This window comes from Perca fluviatilis, chromosome 24 (assembly GCF_010015445.1).
Source record: "Perca fluviatilis chromosome 24, GENO_Pfluv_1.0, whole genome shotgun sequence".
NCBI classification, from domain to species: domain Eukaryota; kingdom Metazoa; phylum Chordata; class Actinopteri; order Perciformes; family Percidae; genus Perca; species Perca fluviatilis.
In genome coordinates, this window is record NC_053135.1 from 2,090,001 (window position 1) to 2,107,611 (window position 17,611).

Consider the following 17,611-nt stretch of genomic DNA (forward strand, 5'->3'; position numbering starts at 1 on the left):
AGTTTTCACAGTTTTCAGACATTCAAATAGTTGAGGGCTAACAGAGGAAGTAATCTCAAGTTAGTCATTCATTTTAACAGAGAGCATTTGAACGCACCGTGACTGAGGCAGACCCTTCTTTCCCAGGTCCATTCTCACTCGTTCTCCGACGTGGCGGTAGATCTCTACGAGGCAGTTCATGGCTCCGTCACGCACCTACAGGTCGACAATAAAGACAACACATAAACACAAGCTGGTACTCAAATCATTAGGTCACTCAGGTACTTTTATTTTCCTTTAACATCACATTTTATCACTTTGTTTTCTTGCTGTACTTTTCAATAAACTAATAATTTTGTTAAAATCTTTAGAAATTCACTGTAAAGTAAGTTTTTTTTCCCAAGTCTCCGATTAGTTTGCTCTTTTCCTTCTTTTGCTTTTTGAAAATTCTTATACAATCACTCTGCCTTATTGCTGTATTTTGTGTGCCTCCAATTTTCCTCATTTCATTTGTATTTGTGTGTATAATATAATATAATAAACTTGGGAGGAGGTCTGCTGTATGAGCCTACAGCTTTTTAACCTGTCACAATGTTATTTGTTTTATGCTGTATTTGCATAATAAATAAAATCCAAATAAAACTGAATTCTGAGTGCAGGAACTTACAATAAAACTGGAAAATTGCTTCCAGACCGTAACCACTTAGGCTGTTTCCAGCTGGCCTCTTCTTTCCTCTAACAACCAAAAGGGCAGACACAAATATAAAAATAGTTCCTGCACTCATCATTTTGGCAGAGATGGTTCATAATGCACTAGAAGACATGAGCTTCGGAGAGTGTTTGGCTTCAGGAAAGGAAGTTCGTGGGCACGGCTTCCTGTCCCCGAGAGGAAGTGTGATTCCGGTGATGATAGAGCTCTGCAGCCTATCAGGAGACAACACACTCAAAACGCAGAGCACGGTGGGGAGGGAGAGACACGAGGGGGTCTAGTGGTTAGAGAGGAGACCACACGGCTGCAAGGTCATAGGTTTGATACCTGCAAAGGTTTTTTTACCAAAACATATCAACTCACACATGTGCAAAAGGAAGATTTGGAAAAGAAAACTCAGAGATCCTGGTTCATGTTCTGCTAAGCTGTAATGTTTGTATTTGACCAGCAGAGGGCAGCCAAAGCCCAGTAATGCTCCATGCTGTTCCACCCCTGTCAACACACTGAAGTGCAGGCGGGACGCAGCAGGTCTTACCTGGCTTGTGGGATCTCCGAGGAGGTTACAGATGTGAGGAACGATTTTACTGAGCGTCAGACTCTGAGATCCAAACCTTATAAAAAATAAAAAATGCACAACATGAAAATTAGATTTTAAAGTTGAGCTATCTCAGCGGTTACTTCTACTATGGCTGCTTTCTGCACAAACTATTTAATTTTTTTTAAATCACCCACATTATTGATAAAGAAAGTAGAATTATTTAGTGCCAAAACAATTAGTCATTTAACAAGTTCAATCATTTTTATTTTTATTTATATTTATATTTTATATATATATATATATATATATATATATATATATATATATATATGTGTAATTTGTTCATATAAAACAAGCAAGTGATGTGTGGCCGGGTTGGTTCAGTGGGTAGAGCAGGCGCACATATACTGAGAGGTTTATGCCTCGACGCAGAGGTCCAGGGTTTGAATCCGACCTGTGAAGATTTCCTGCATGTCTTCCCCCTCTCTCTCCCCTTTCTCACCTAGCTGTCCTATCAAATAAAGATGGAATAGCCCAAAACATTTTCTTAAAAAAAAAAAAATTTAAACAGCAAGTGATCTTCGGAAACTAAACATTTTTCATTCTTTTGGGATATTTTATAGGCCAAACAACGAGGAGCAGATAAATTAATAATGAAAATGATCGTTAGTGACCACCCTAATCTTAGTGAGATAAGATATAAACTATTTATCCTGAGGGAAACTGTTGTGCAGCAGTTGCAGTACAAAGTAGGAAAGAGTTAAAATATATGGGTGCAAAATATTAACAATAAAGATTATCAATAATAAGCTAATTTAACTTGACACAAACCTCATTTCTGTAGTTGTTGTATTTTAAAAATCAGTTAAACCTTTACTTGTACTGCAGGAATATCATTTAATCATGTAAAATGTCATTATATGTGTTATTTGAAAGATATAATCTTAACTTACACATTTAGGGTTGAGATGAGACAGAGGCAGAGTCCTTCTCTGGTCCTGTTGTTCTTATGCTTGAAGCCTCCCATCATTCGCTCCCACACATACTGAAGAGACATACACACACAAAGATCAGCTTATATATTTCCAGTTAGTCTGTAAAAAGTGTGTCTGTGTGTGTTTTTTAAAGGTTTAGATGAACATGTAGATGTGCACCTGTGGGTTAGCAGCCTGGTCCATAATCTTCAGCAGCAGCGCTTGGTCCTGGTCTCGAACTTGGTCCTTGGCATCACCTAACCGATCGATGAGGCTCGGTAGAACTGAGAGGACAGAAACATGAGTGAATGACAAGCTGGACATGTCCTGAGTTTACAATATTACAACGAAGAAAGAATCTCATCCCTGAACATTATGAAGAGAAAATGGGGCGACTGCATCAAAAAAAGCAGAATGAGGACAAAAAAGTTGAATATAAACACTACTCAGACCTAATTCTTAACTGTCTTTACATGCACACATGCTTGTCATACTGTGTACTAACGAGTACACAACAGTGACCACACAAAATAAAATAAAGCAGTTAATAAAGGATCAGGACATGAAAAACCAAGCAACCATAAAAACATTAAAATATAAAATGTATGGGTGCATCCAAAAAAAATTACTAACCAGAGTACATATCTTTACACATTTAGGTAATGTAAGATTTTAATCTAAAATGTGACCGATGACCGGTCTGGCCCTAAAAAGGCCATACTTAATCTGACTCCAATTCTATGGTCACTGAAGAGTGTTCGTTGAATCTACTGGTAGATCAGAGGAAAAGACTCAGGATTCAAAATAAGACTCAGGATTCGTCCAGTTAAAGTTAATAACAAGCTTTAGTGAATGATATTTGCAAAATACAATAAACTTGTGCACAAGGATCAGATTACTTCAAGATAAAACAGCCTATCGCTAAAACCCCCAGCATCTGATGCCGGCTAACCCAGAACCTTTACTTTTTATTCCCTTTCTCTGCTTCATCCGTCTAACGATATGTATCACATTGTATAAACGAATGACCTCGACTTCTCATTCCCAGCTCATAAAGACAGACTGCTATTGTTAAATTTGAACCTCTGTGTTTTTTTAATCTCCTTCAAACTTACGGAGTTCTCCAAGAGTCAGGTCATTCCACTATACTTTGTGTCACATATCACGCGCTTACAAAACACTGACCTTGTTGCCTGTTCCCCCCTTGATCAGAGAAGACTTTTTCATTTCAGGCATTATCTCACCATACTTTTGTAATGTCAAATCACTGTAGAACTCTCAAAACCCAGGGAAACTAGACAAGGTCAAAATCATGAACTCTACAATCCTGTTAGCTTACTCTCACAAATATATTCTAACAGTAATAATCTCATCAATGAAACAGAATTGTTGGCTGAAATCTTATTAACTTATAGCGTAAAGTGTAGAACTGCTATATTCACTGCTCTTTTAATTAATTTAAAATCCCTTTATTGTATTTTCCTCTATTTTTTAAATACTTTTCATTATGTCAGTTTTGCAGAACATCCAACAAAAACACAAATAATTCAATAATAATAAAGTCAACAAATTATTGTTGAATTTAAAAAAAAATAAAAAAATAAAAAGGATTCAACATTATTTTATTAAACAAAAGAAAATTGAACTTAACATAAAAGGCACCACTAAAGAAAGAATGACCGTTACATTTTTTGTTTTCTACTGATAACTAGTAGAAAAGTAGTTTCAACTGACTCAAAAACTCCAAAAAAATCTCTAAGTGTCTTTCGCAATGTGTATATTGTGGAGGTTGATATCTCGATGACGATAACGAAACAATCTATTGTGCAGCTCTAGTAGAAATAATTAAAATAAAGGGAAGCAGCTCACCTGTTCCAACCTGCGTCCTGAATCTCTCCTGCAGTCGGGTGACCAGAGCGGACAGGATGTCCATCCCAAATAAGACCACCTGAGACACAAAACAACACACATAAAGCAAACACACTGATAACAGCTTGTGCTCCTGGGCGCCCGTGTAGCTCACCTGGTAGAGCGTGCACACACGCAGCGGGCCAGGGTTCGACTCCGACCTGCGGCCCTTTGCTACATGTCATTCCCCCTCTCTCTCCCCTTTCATGTTTAAGCTGTCCTATCAAATAAAGGCCTAAAAATGCCCAAAAAATTATCTTAAAAAAAAGTTTGTTCTCCTAAAAACATTTTAAAAAGAAACTGTTGTCACATTTAATTCATGTCTAATTGTAGTGTACATATACATATGTTTTGTCTTCTTCCTATTCCCTGTATTGTTTTTCATGCATTTTGTTTTTATTGGCTTGTTGTTCAAGATTAAAGATTTGTTTTGTCACTCCTGTAATGACTGTACAAGTACAATCTTGTGAAATAGTTTCGCTTGGAGGCTCTGTTAAAGAAAAAAAGTTGGTAGTAAATACAAAATACATATAATATAGATATAAAATTTGAGAATAACAAAATACCTGTTAAAGAAAAACTGTAAATAGTAAAGACAAAAAATTTAAAATAAATAAATCTAAAAAAATATTATACATTTTTGAAGAACATAAAACATAATTAATGTGTGCACTGACTGTTGTCTTAGTTTTTGTTATATTTTTCTAAATTATGTTAACTTAGTATTTATTTTATTACAATTTGAGGGGAAAGTCTGTCGTATAAGCCTGACACATTTCTTATTTTTTAATTATCTGAATTGTATGCAGCGTTAGGAGTGTGAAAATAAGTTTTTATTTTATATGTAATATAAATTAAAATGCACAAGAATCTCTCAAAACCCAAAATAAAAAAAGATTCATAACAACTACAACATCAGATCAGCACGAGAGCAATGGAGATTTGAATGTGGGCTGCAAAGCATTATGGGTAATTTGACCAAAGCAAGCATTTTCATTAAAAAAACACACAAAGGTAATCAAAATAAATGGATTTTGTTCAATAAAACCAAATATAGTCATCTAAACTTTCATTCTATGAAGTAAAACACTGAACTCAAACACAACCATGAGTGAAGATAGTGTGGGCATTTCACAACAGGCTTTCAGTTGAGTGCTGAATACCTTTCCTTGTCATGGGGTGGTATGGGAGGCTCAATGAACGTGTAGTGAGAGTCCCCCTGCTGACACCATATCAACACATATGCATCACCTGAGCTTCATGCTCAGGCTCTGATGCAATTTTTGGAAACTCACTTTAAATGTGAGAGAAACGTAATGTTAAAAAATAAACAATGGACACTCCAGCTCTGGTGCCATCTGCTGGACACTAAATGTCATTACATCAAATCAGCTACTACATCAGTCTTTACCCTGAGTTTGTGTACTTGTGCCTGCTGCTAGAAGACTCTACTAAGATTTTGAAAAGAATAAAGTGTGACACCATCTCACATCTAAATACAATCTGTTATTTTGAGTTTTTAGTCACAGACCAGGAGATTATACTACCAAGACTTTAAACTTACAAGACAAGACTCTTATGTCATTCTGATATTGGACATGTCTAGGGTTGGCATGTATTTGGCGGAGGGTTCATGGGTCCTCTCTAAAGAAAATGTTACGTTTTTCAATTAAAAAAAAGATGCAATTTCACATCATTTTGGACCATTATCACAATATCTGTGTCTTAAACGTTGGCAAAGCCAAAGCAGATAATAAATACATAACATTCAAAAAGCTTAAATACAAAACTTGCTAAAAAAGTCCACTGGGGACCAACTACAATCATTAGATCAGATTATTTTTTAATGAAGTTAGCGGAGGTGGTCTTTGTTTCAGGTTTCTGCTTGAAATGCAAAAGGGGAAAATAAATAAATATTTAAAATTGAATAAATAAATTTAAAATATTCAGATGAATCAATGATTATAATAACTATATGTTGTAGCCCTCCTTAGTATGATAGGGGATTTATATGGACATTTATATCATCCTGAAAGGTGAATAAACAAGGTTTAAACGTGTAACTGCAGACTTTTACTATAAGCCTCTGCCATTAAGCTGTCGGCATTTATCAATAGCCGATATATTTAGCCCTGACTCGTCTGCTCACTGCCATCCAATCAATTAACAAGAGCCATTAGACTAACAGCACATGAAGCAGCGCTCCTCTATCTTTCACCCACACACATCTGAAGAGTTTTACTACCACATTAAAGCACAGGGAGGCAGGAAGCTGCTCTCCACACACTGAAACTCTGAAACAGAGGGAAGAAAACTGGGCTAATGGTGCTGGTAAATTAAGCTCACAGCCACCATCGCTGACACATGATCGCCTGGGAGCCTCGTCCCCATTACAGACCCGCCACAGATATCAACAGGACCGGAGGAGGCTGCGTTTGCAGGGCAGCACATTAAGCAGCGATATGATTGGTTGTGTCGATACGTGTCTGAAGTCAGTGCGTAGTTTTGATCATACAGTCAGCTCCACTCAGTCTCATCTGCCTCATTGTTTGTATAGAAAAAAAAAGGTGCCTGACACCAAACTCCATTGACAAATTTGGCATTTTAGTGTCACAACTTGAAATCTTTTCCCAATTAAATATTGAGATTAAGTAAGTAAGTTCAGTAGTTGACAAAACAGTCAACAGTCTAACTCCAATCCTAACCCCCAACTCTGGACTAAATGACTCATAATTGTTGAAGAAATCTTTATAGAAACAGAAACTGAGACAACAAGATGAAAAACAGGATCATTGACATTTTACAAGACTCAGATAAATATACAAATAAATCCATTAACAGGAAAGCCAGAATGCTAAAAAAAAATATCTGATGAAGCCAGATGAGAGGAAAAAAACTGCATACATCAGGGTTTGATTCCTCCTGACTGTATATATTAGCATGGGAACGCTACATTAAAGAGCATATAAAGTGAGATCATCCAGCCTGACGACACGTAGCTGCTAAACTGCAGCAGCTCTACTTTACTGTGAGCTGAGATGTATTGATTAATCAGCAGCCTCATATCCGCATAAATTACACACAAACGTTCATGGATGGCATGCAAATTGTGCATCATGGTTACAGAAGTGAGGGGATCCTGCAGTACACAGGCAGGTATAGGTTAGTCTCTCAGCTACCCTGCCAACAGTGAGGGAAAAAAACGGCCTCTCTGTGAATGAAGCGCTCCCTGAGGACAGTTTGTCCCCGACACCTGAAGGAATCAGTATCAACTGGTTTGCTTTAAGACCCTCCTGCAGTGAATCCTATCATCCTGACTGGTGGGTTGACAGCTACTGTAGCCCTCCACACCCAGTGGTAGGGATGTAACGATGCATCGTGAACAGGATGGATGGAGAGGAAAATGGATATAAATGTGTAAAGATTACAACCAGTTGAGATAAAAAAACAAAATAATTACATATGTGTAAAGAAAAGTGTTACTCAGTTATATACAATGTAAAAATGTAATGTGATGTAACATATTACATGAGCGTTTGGAGAAGATGACAACAGCAAGAGTATGAAGTTCTGTTATTAGCCTGTTAAGCACATGCTGGAGCAGCCAAACTGTAACCCTAAGTATGAACACATAATCAAATAACTAAAACATCAAAAATTAAACCAAATGGAGTACATACTTAAGGTTAGAAAAAGCTGTGTATTTGTGACATGTTTTGAACTTAAAAGGGCTCCAATTTGAGGTTAACGTTACATGCGTGACATTTGGAGAAGTTGAGAAAAGCAAAAAATAAGTTTTAATAGTATGAAGTTCTGTTATCAGTACATGCTTGGATAGACTCAAGCCAAACTGTAACCCCAAATATGAACGCATACATATAAACAAGTGACTAAAACATGAATTATTAAACCAATAGAGCACACACACTTTGCAAAACCGCATGTCATGGTGACAAAAACAGATGTTTTAACTTCTAAGGCTCTAATTTTAGGTTATTTTCTAATATATTTTAGGGCCTAGTTTCATATGCTAACACCTGTCTAGCATGCACCAAGCAGCTGTAATGCAACAGCTGAGAGTGAAGTGTCTTGTTCAAGAGCATCACTACAGTTATTTTTAAAAAGATGTTGAGAGAGATGGAGTGTGTTTATTTTATTCCATTTCACCCAGCCACAGGCATCTTCAACTTCTTTAATGAACAAACTGTCCTCACCTTGAAGTTGCTGGAGTTAACCCAGGAGCTGGCCACTGTGTCCACCATCCTGTCCAGCACGGTCTGGTCCTGCTCCATGTCGGGGGACTTCTCCTCGTCCAGGATGAGCTCCATGATCTCCTGGCCCACCTGGAGCCTCTTCCCCAGGTCCTTCTGCATCACCTGCTCCAGCAAAAACTCCATGCTCACCTCCTCCTCCATGGCTGCTGCCTGGGACAGAAAATTCAAGGCACGAGCAGACTTCCAGCGAGCCTTTTCTCCTCACGTTTTGTTCACCAAAGTCTTTACAGTTTCCAGGACCTGCTGCAGGATACTTGGCCCCGTTTATACGCCAATAATTCTCTTTAAGAGCATGCTAACGTTGGTGAATGAGCACCATAACATCCTGCAGTGGAGGGCTGCTTTTGATATTGCACTTCATTCTCCTGTAACGAAAGACAGCAAGAAAATGGAGACAATTAGCCGAAGTTTACAGTTGAGAAATTATTCCCCACTTCATAACTTAACGTTACATTAAAACAATTCTTCAAGTTTTCTGAAATGTTATGTTTAAATGCGCAAATGACGCATTATCTAATGCTAACTTTGGATGCATTTAGAGGAAATAACGTCATAGGGACACAAATAGACAAAGTGCAGAAATAACGTGTTTTGTACATGTTTTCTTTCCTCTAGTCTAAAATAATACATGTTATGGAAGGATGCTTTGTCTTGTAGTGTCTCTTTTTTGCATATATTTGACATAAATATAAATTTAAAACGTGAAGCTCAGAGTTAAAGACAGCAATGCTACTTCAGGTTTAGCTAAGTGACTTACTATGCAGATGGACGTTATATGTCAACACAGTTTATGTAGCAGTTAGCTTCTCCTGCTAGCACACTAGCTCGCTACTAGCAAGCTTTTATCCCAAATACAGCCACGCTAGTGTTAGCTAAGCTGGCTAAGTTAAGTTAGCAGCATCTACGGAGGACCACCGTTAGCTACACTGTTACTCACCTGTTTCTTGTTTGTTAATTAATAAGTTATTGATTCAGGGACCGGTTAGACATTCTCTCACCGGATGGACTGAATTGTTCCCAGAAAAAAAAAGTCCGACGCTGCCTGCGGCCACAAACTACCGTTACTTTACATCACAGCCCAGCAACAACTCACTTTCTTGCGTTACTTCACACAACTTAATCCTCAAGCCATTTCGGTGTATAAACCCCTCAGCTGGCTGTTCACAAGTCATTCACTGTAATTAAAAGACGACAAAATCATTACTTGCCATAGTAAATCATAGCATGTCCCATAGCAGACGCCGTAGAGGATGCAGTGAAGGAAGCCGCAGAACGGCTACCTCTGCCGGCAGGGCCGCGCAACAACACCTCCTGCAGTAAGATTATAGGACAATGGGTCCCTGACTGACCATAGACTGTAATAAACTAGGCACAGACATGCAACATGCCACACCACTTCTTCTACACATTTTGTGTTTCTTTGTGGTAATTTTGTGTCACTCTGTGGTTATTTGTGTGCCTTTGTTGTCATTTTGTGTCTCTATAGTTGTTTTTGTGTCCCTTTGTGTTTTTTTACCCTTTTCATGTCATTGTGAGTCTCTTTGTGTGTCTTTGCAGATGTTTTGTGTCTCGCTGTAGTCTTTTTGTGCCACTTTGCAGTTGATTTATGTTTCTTTGTGGTTGTTTTGCCCCTTTTCATAGTCATTTTGAGTCTCTTTTTCTCCCTTTGCAGCTGTTTTGTGTCTCCTTGTGGTCATTCTGCATCTCTTCCTGGTGTGTTTGTGTGCTTTCGAGTGACATTTTGCAAGTGAAAGCCTGGGGGACTTGACTGACACTCTGGGCCCCTCCCCAGTAGGCCAGTTAAGTAATCCCCCCATGAGTGGGTGGGCTCTCTGTCAGCTACAGGTGACCCTTCACAGACTCAAGGTGTTCATGTCAGAGTCAAGGGTCCCCTTTTTCATTTCTGGAGCAGGTCACGTCCTTCCTGGGTCTGGGATGACAACAAAAATCATTCACTTCTTGGTTAATGGGAGGCCGGAGCAAGCAGAGTTTGGAGCCGACTGCTCTGCTGCAGATGTCAAAGGTAAGAGAGATAGTTTGCTGTAGCTGCTGATTTTAGAGGCATAATCATGCTGTAAATAAATGTGACAGCTTTATTTACACATGCAATTTAATCACATGTAAAGATGTTAAAAGAAAAGACCTATATGAGCGGGGTATAAGAGAGGTTACTAATAATCTGAATGTTCCTGTGGCTTCTGTGTAAGGATCTGACCTCCATGTGGCTTTGACAGGTCCTCTTTGTCCTCTCTTGTCATCTTGAGATAGAGATGTACGGTACTACAGTGTGTTTTGAACTGTGTCACTCCCCATCATTCTGTCTTTTCTTATTTCCTGTCATCACTCTAATAAAGGCAAAAAATGTTTTAATGAAAAATCAATAAAAAAGAAAAGTGTGTCTCTTTTTCTACCAATCCAAAATCCTGATCTCTCCGTCTGACAGATCTGTTCCGGGCGGCTGCGGAGGCAGGGCCTCACCACATCCTGAAGTTGTACAACACAAACGGCGGCGTGGTGAACATCTCCCCCCTGCTGGAAGCCAACAGCGAGGACTCGTACTACCGACTGGAGGTGGTGGCGTCAAATCTAAAGAGTGAGCTCAACTGGCTGCAGAGTTTTTTCCAAACTCTAAGATGTCCATTTTGCAATGAGAACTCTTTATTCTAAAACAGATATTGTGATATTTTGGAGACCCAAAGTCCCTAATAGATGGTATTTAAAAAAATATTTTTGGAACAAGGCCTTAGTTACCATTGAGGTGATGTCCTTAGTATTGTTGCTCAGGAAATTAACAATTGATTTAACAATATTATCTAAATTCAATATATATGTTAAATATTAATGTTAAATGTGTCTTTTTCTGGATATTTTCACCAGTTCAGGCCTCTTAAAATGATTTAAATGAAACAATATGAGATCACTCTTTTGGAGAAAACTTACATTTTAAATCTCCATAAGCCAAAAGGTTTTCGGGAACCACTTTTAGGATCAAAATTATCCTTTTGGTTTAAAATCTTTCTGATGTTATGATTTAGTTCTACAAAGTCAAGTCTTTTGTGTGTTTTTTTTGTCCATGTACAGGTGTGGGGATGCCAAAAGAGCTGGACACCATGGAATACAGGTGAGTGCATCCTGTAAAGGTGATTTATTGAAGCGTCTGGGTGACAAAAACTCACTGTTGTTTCCCGTCTCCGTCTTCAGGCTGCATTATCTGGAGAGCAAAGTCAATGAAGACTTGGGGAAGACTCCGACTATCATCTCTGATCTGAAGAGCCAAGTGGAGTCTTTTAAGAGGAAGCTGGAGGTTCGTTAATCACACAAACACAACTGAACTTTAGGAAGAAACATTTATGGCTTCACTTGGATCTGACTTACTCCATGCACATTTCACCTTAATTTGAATATTACAGGTTTATCAGTAATAATAAAGTTTAATTTTCCTTTCTGTCAGAGTGTGGAGCACCTGAGCTGGATGGGTCTATTTAAGGAGGACAGCGACCAACAGCTCTCCAAGTTGTCCCCAAAACCCCAAACCTCTCAGCTAAGCATGCATGAGGAGCGCCAACAAGTCCGCAGGGAGTTCCTCAACATGAGGTAACTCCTTGGATGAATAATTCAATGGGTCTACCAGGCACAGGCCCAGGGGCCCAACGGGTCAGGTGTCCTGACTCACAAAGAGATGCTATATGATCCGTATTTTTATGATTTTATTATGTTGTCGAAAGAGTGCAGCATCGAAGAGCGTGGTGCACTTGAACTGGTGTCTGTCTTGTTTCATCGTAGCACGCTGCAGGTGACAGAAGAAGTGAGAGAGCATCTGAAAACTCCCATTTTTGACAACTGGTGAGAACAAACACACAAACACACTCTCAGACTCACACACACACCCCCACAGACGCAGGTGTAAGAGGTATGTGTGTGTGTGTGTGTGTGTGTGTGTGTGTGTGTGTGTGTGTTGCTAACAGGCAGTGGGAGGATGCGGAGATGCTGGTGCTCCTCCAGGTGATGTTCACCGACCTGGAGTTCCTGACGGCGTTTCACATCGAGCTGGACGTCCTGCAGAACTTCCTGTTTAAGGTCTACTGCCACTACAACAGCATCCCCTTCCACAACTTCAGGCACTGCTTCTGCGTCACTCAGATGGTACGGACGTCACACTCATCTCTATCAGCTGGAGGACAGCGAGAGGGACAATGACGATGTCCAAGAAATAAGACATAAAGGTTTTATGTGTGAGATAAGAGAACTGAACTGCTGCTGTGAGGTCCGTCGTCACCACAGGGATCCCAAAAAAACATGAAAAAGATGTGATTTTAAACACTTTATCTGTGATTTACAGAAACTCACTCTGAGGCAGATAACAATATTAAAATTGTTGAGTAAATCCAAATATCTGAAAGAAAAAAAAGATAAATTTTAAACTGTAAAAATGACTGGAACTTCAGAATAGAAACACAAATAAAACAAGGTATAATTTGATTTATATAATTGCGCAAAGTAACCAAGTACATTTACTTGCTGAAGTTACTTTCCAGATAAAAATTTTACATCCAAAATATTTGATCATTTTATAAAATGTGATTAAACTACCCCAAAGTCTATAAAGCAGTTAAAATGAGCGTCACCTTGATCGACTACAACATGAAAGTACATGTTAACACAATAATAATAATGATCCAATGGTATAGAGTAATAATATTACACTTACAATGAGTACTTTTGTGATACCTATAAAGATAATTTTGTGCTCAAAACTTTTTTTACTTAAATGCAAGACTTTTATTTGTAGTGTTTCTACTTTGAGTTACTTAAATGATCTTTCACCACAGAATTTATAACAATTTATATGGAGTTTTACACATTTTGATATGAATTATATTTAATATTCAAAAAACATTGCAGCCTATAAAACACTTTTTTGGGTTTTTTTCCGCCTTTAATTGACAAGACAGGTGAGAAAGGGGAGAGAGAGAGTGGGAAGACATGCAGGAAATCGTCACAGGCTGGAGTTGAACCCTGGACCTCTGCGTTGAGGCATTAACCTCTAAATATATGTGCGCCTGCTCTACCCACTGAGCCAAGCCGGCCACCCTATAAAACATTTATGATCTGCAACTTGTTTTTTGCATATCTGCCAACATACAGGTGATGTTTTTCTATGTGTGAAAAGCCAATAACCTCCCAGTATGTTTAGTTTGTGTCTGAGTTGTTATCGGTGTGTTGTTGTGCAGATGTACGGGCTCATCTGGCTGACAGACCTCCAGAGTAAAATAGCAAGAATCGACCTGTTGATCATGTTGACCTCGGCTCTGTGCCACGACCTCGACCACCCCGGCTACAACAACGTCTACCAGGTCACCTCACTGCCAGTCTCTTCGTCTCACCATCAAAGGGTTTGTTCATTTCTAATCTGTATGTTGCTTTGGTTTTAAACGTCACACAGATCAATGCTCAGACCGACTTAGCTCTTCGCTACAACGACATTTCCCCCCTGGAAAACCACCACTGTGCCGTCGCCTTCGGCATCATGTCCAAGGTACGAACAACAGGATTCACTCAAAAATATTCTGCTGGAGACAGTTTAAAAAAAAACAAAGTATGAGTGGAAACAGACAGAGTATTGAGATTATACTATATATAATGTGTGAGGTATTGGTAAACTGAATTATGAAACATTTGCAATAAACCATTATTGATAAACCCGATTGATTTAGTTGTCTTACTCTAAAATTAATGAATATCATGAGTTATTTTTTAATTAAAGATTATTCTTGGGGGCTTTTCCCAATAACAATAATAGACAGGAGAGAGAAAGAGAGGGGATGACACGCAGCAAAGGGCTGCAGGTCAGACTAGAACCCAGGTCACTGCAAAGGACTCAAAGGGTGAGCTAGAGGCCGCCCCAATGATTAGATTTTTAAAACAACTCCCACATTGAAGTAACTAAATATATAGAAAGAAATCTCTTCAAATAAATAAACTAAGAAGATGTAGCGATGTCTGAAGTGAAATGTAAAGTAGATTACGCCCTAGGCCCTTTATTTTTTCTCACAACGGTTGTAATCTTTACACATTCATTTAGATTTTAACCCATTCTCGATGCATGTTACATCCCTACTTAGCTGGACACATTCAAATCACTTCTCTAAACCCATCTCTTTAGAATAGCCTTCACCCTATAATAACATCACATTTCATCTACTGTTAGCTGCTGGTTTTATCATTTTACTTGTTTAATATGCTTGTTTCTATATTTTGTTAATCAATTACAATATTAAAATGGTTGTAAAACATTTTACTCTGCAAACATTCAAACAGTTAAATAGAAAACACAAAATTAGACATTCCTTAACTGTTGAAAACATTAAAATGTTGTAAAAATGACTTTGTCTTTGCAGCAAGAGTGCAACATCCTAAAAAACCTGACCTGCGAGCAGTACAAATACATCCGAGGAGGAATGATTAAGTACGACTTCAGCCTCATTCACTTCATCCACGTTGATGTTGTGTCGCTTGTTCAGCTTTTGAAACAGAAATATATATTTTTCAGATGTATTCTGGCCACCGACATGGCGAGACACAACGAAATTCTCAACAAGTTCAAAACAATGCGGCCGGTGTTCAACTTCACGAACAAGGAGCACAAGGAAGTGGTAAAGATATACCTGAAACCGTTTTCTTTTCACTTCTCAGTGTTTTTCAGTTACTTTAAGGCATTCTGACATTATTTATGTTAAGCTTTCAGGTCTATTTAAGTCACCTTTTCACTTCTCCCACCACATTAAAACTACCAAACATCTGTCTTGTCCTGGTCTACAAACAACAACAATGTTAACTACTGCTACTCTACTCTGAGTCTGAGAAAATACACCTGCAATATTTTCATATATATTTCAGTGTTTCAATATATTCAATTGATACAGCACCATTCAAAACAAAGGGTGCTTTATATAGTTAAATCAAGATTAAATAAATGAGACAAGTTAAATCAGACAATTAGAAGTCCAACAACAAAATAAGATAGTTAGGTAAGATTTATCAGGTGTGTGAAAATAAAACAGAGCAGCTCGGTCTTACCAGTTGTTGTTGTGCATGTTTCCAGCTGATGAACATCATGGTGAAGGTGAGTGACATCTCCAACGAGGCGAGGCCGATGGCCGTGGCCGAGCCCTGGCTGGACTGTCTGCTGCAGGAGTTCTTCAACCAGGTTTTCACTCTCAGTTTCTCAGCTAATCAAAACACAGGAAGTGACTGGAAACAGCTGTCTCTAACGCTGCCATCAGAGACTGAGAGAGGAAGTTAACTTCACTGTTACACTGAATGTCACGGAGTCAAAGGAAGAGAAGACAGAGGGAAAACTGTATTTACACATGACAAAAATAGAAAACAGGAATAAAACCTGAACTTGAACTTTGGTTTCTTACTTTTTTTTAAAGAATCTGATTTTGAGAACAATTATTATGAAGCAAAAGCCACAAGCCAACTCAAGTACACAGAAAAAAACATCCACAACTTAAATGTAAATGAAAACCGTTGTTCTTTTTGTTCCTGTTGTGCAGAGCGACACAGAGAAACTCAAAGGGCTCCCAGTGACTCCTTTCATGGACCGAGACAAAGTGTCCAAACCGTCCTCTCAGACCAACTTCATCCGATTTGTCCTCCTGCCGCTCTTCAGTGAGCTCACCAAGCTGTTCCCCTGTCTGGAGGTAACATATCACCGCTGGTTTTAATTCTGCTTATCGATCTGATTGTTCATTGATTAAAATCACTAAATAAATCAATGGTTGATAATTAAAGAATACATTCAGGTTTTTATCCTAAAGTGTCTTTCTGAAAAGCGCAAAAAGAAAAAAAAAATACAGTATAAACAGTGTTAAACTTAATAAGGACAATATGTAACAAGACATTTCACAAATGTTTCTCTCAAAGTGGGATCACCTTGGTCCGTCAGTAGGAACCGTCTGCATGTATATAATGTAGTCCCATTCAGAGCACGGTTATCCCGATTTTGTAATCTTGAAAAGTTTGTATCTGGATCAAGGTGATCCAGTCCATGTTGCTTTGAAAAACCGGCACAAAAGTCAGATGGATAAGCTGATCCTGATCCAATCATTGTGATCCAGATTAAACGTTTTGTGCATATACTATATAACTGAATATCTGAACCAAATGTCAGAGCAATCCATCCAATAGTTTTTTAGATATTTCTGAACTACACTGAACGACACTGCCTGTTGAGGGGAACGCAGGCAAAATGTAACTATAATTTTTCATGAAATAATCTTTGCAATACGCTGAACAAGTCTGATTTTTGATGTTGTTGTGCAGCAACATATTCTGGAGCCGGTGCGACGGGCCCTGGAGTATTACTCTGACCTGGAGAGAGCCAGCAAGGAGGAGGAGCGGACGACCAAAGCATGAGGAGGAGGAAGAGGAGGAGGAGATTCAATACTAGCAGTGTTAGAGGACGTTATGAATCATTTGAAATTTTATAGAGGAATGTCAGAGTTTTATAATTAGTCAAATTCTCCTGAATATCTTCTGTACATGTTATATTTTTGGAGTAGTTGGGAATATGATATTTTTAGATGAGGTTTCTGACAGTGATGAGAGGTAAAGATGTGATGTTTTCTTTGTTTCTCATTTGACATGTTGTATTTTAACTCTTAAAACATTAACATATTCAAGACACCTTGAAATTAAACTTAATTATTACTTTTACTTTATAAAAGGTTTGTTTTTGCTGTTAATACTGCGTGAAGATCGGCCTTTCTGCTTGGTATTAAATAAGAGTATATTTAAGATGACGGAACTGAGCTTCTTTTTATTGGTGTCTACTAAATAAAAACCATCAATGTGAAAAACACACAACGTCACACTAAAAAAAGAAGCAAACCAAACTGTGTTTATTCACCATCTGAAGGTTTATTTTTCAATCACTTCATTTACAAATTGAAAAAAGAAAAAAAGTGCAAATAACTGTTTCCTGTATGAGTAATGCATCTGTTAAATATTGAGTTCAAAATAAACAATAACCAGGGCTCAACGTTAGTGTGTTTCAGACAAAATTAAATAAAAAAAAAAACAATGCTCACAATAAATCTTGACAATATTTACAACAGTTAGTTTTTTTCAATACATTCTGTTGGCATTTCAAAACAAAAAGATAATTTGTTGAAACATGGAGTGTGTTTTCCAAAAACATAATTCCCTCAAAGTTTCCAGTTTT

The 17,611-nt window shown here is 38.2% G+C and overlaps 2 protein-coding genes and 1 non-coding gene across 25 annotated transcripts in view; 2 read left to right on the forward strand and 1 right to left on the reverse strand.

Annotated features, from left to right (window-relative positions):
* LOC120554018 (CLIP-associating protein 1-B-like) overlaps positions 1-9,584 on the reverse strand; it is a 46,506-nt gene extending 36,922 nt beyond the window's left edge. For all 22 annotated transcript variants that reach the window (XM_039792585.1, XM_039792578.1, XM_039792588.1 and 19 more), the window contains exons 1-7: positions 9,320-9,584; positions 8,323-8,747; positions 4,070-4,148; positions 2,381-2,484; positions 2,180-2,271; positions 1,224-1,299; positions 98-195 (exon numbers count right to left, since the gene is read on the reverse strand). In XM_039792585.1, the coding sequence (XP_039648519.1) occupies positions 98-195; positions 1,224-1,299; positions 2,180-2,271; positions 2,381-2,484; positions 4,070-4,148; positions 8,323-8,523 (650 nt within the window). In that variant the 5' untranslated portion in view covers positions 8,524-8,747; positions 9,320-9,584. The remainder of the gene's footprint in view (positions 1-97; positions 196-1,223; positions 1,300-2,179; positions 2,272-2,380; positions 2,485-4,069; positions 4,149-8,322; positions 8,748-9,319) is intronic.
* LOC120554798 lies at positions 5,271-5,399 on the forward strand. The gene has a single exon (XR_005638581.1). It is a non-coding gene; the product is annotated as a U4atac minor spliceosomal RNA (small nuclear RNA).
* Positions 9,585-10,151: 567 nt separating the features above from the next.
* On the forward strand, positions 10,152-17,127 carry LOC120554020 (high affinity cGMP-specific 3',5'-cyclic phosphodiesterase 9A-like). 2 transcript variants are annotated; one of them, XM_039792592.1, is made up of 14 exons: positions 10,152-10,405; positions 10,826-10,975; positions 11,464-11,503; positions 11,584-11,686; positions 11,834-11,976; positions 12,166-12,225; positions 12,348-12,525; positions 13,614-13,736; positions 13,826-13,918; positions 14,781-14,848; positions 14,933-15,035; positions 15,485-15,589; positions 15,942-16,088; positions 16,711-17,127. In XM_039792592.1, exons 1-14 carry the CDS (start codon positions 10,198-10,200, stop codon positions 16,801-16,803), a joined length of 1,614 nt encoding a protein of 537 aa, XP_039648526.1. In that variant the 5' UTR covers positions 10,152-10,197; the 3' UTR covers positions 16,804-17,127. The 2 variants fall into 2 exon arrangements, with proteins under 2 accessions (XP_039648526.1, XP_039648527.1); XM_039792593.1 differs by lacking the exon at positions 13,826-13,918 and having other exon boundaries at positions 13,614-13,775.
* Positions 17,128-17,611: the final 484 nt, after the last annotated feature.

What these genes read in the sequence shown, in the direction of transcription:
- LOC120554020 (XM_039792592.1), top strand. Translation starts at nt 10,198, where the DNA reads ATGAGTGGGTGGGCTCTCTGTCAGCTACAGGTGACCCTTCACAGACTC. An exon ending in CTTTTAAGAGGAAGCTGGAG is followed by an intron (nt 11,687 to 11,833) that starts GTTCGTTAATCA and finishes CCTTTCTGTCAG; the next exon opens with AGTGTGGAGCACCTGAGCTG. An exon ending in ACAAGGAGCACAAGGAAGTG is followed by an intron (nt 15,036 to 15,484) that starts GTAAAGATATAC and finishes GCATGTTTCCAG; the next exon opens with CTGATGAACATCATGGTGAA.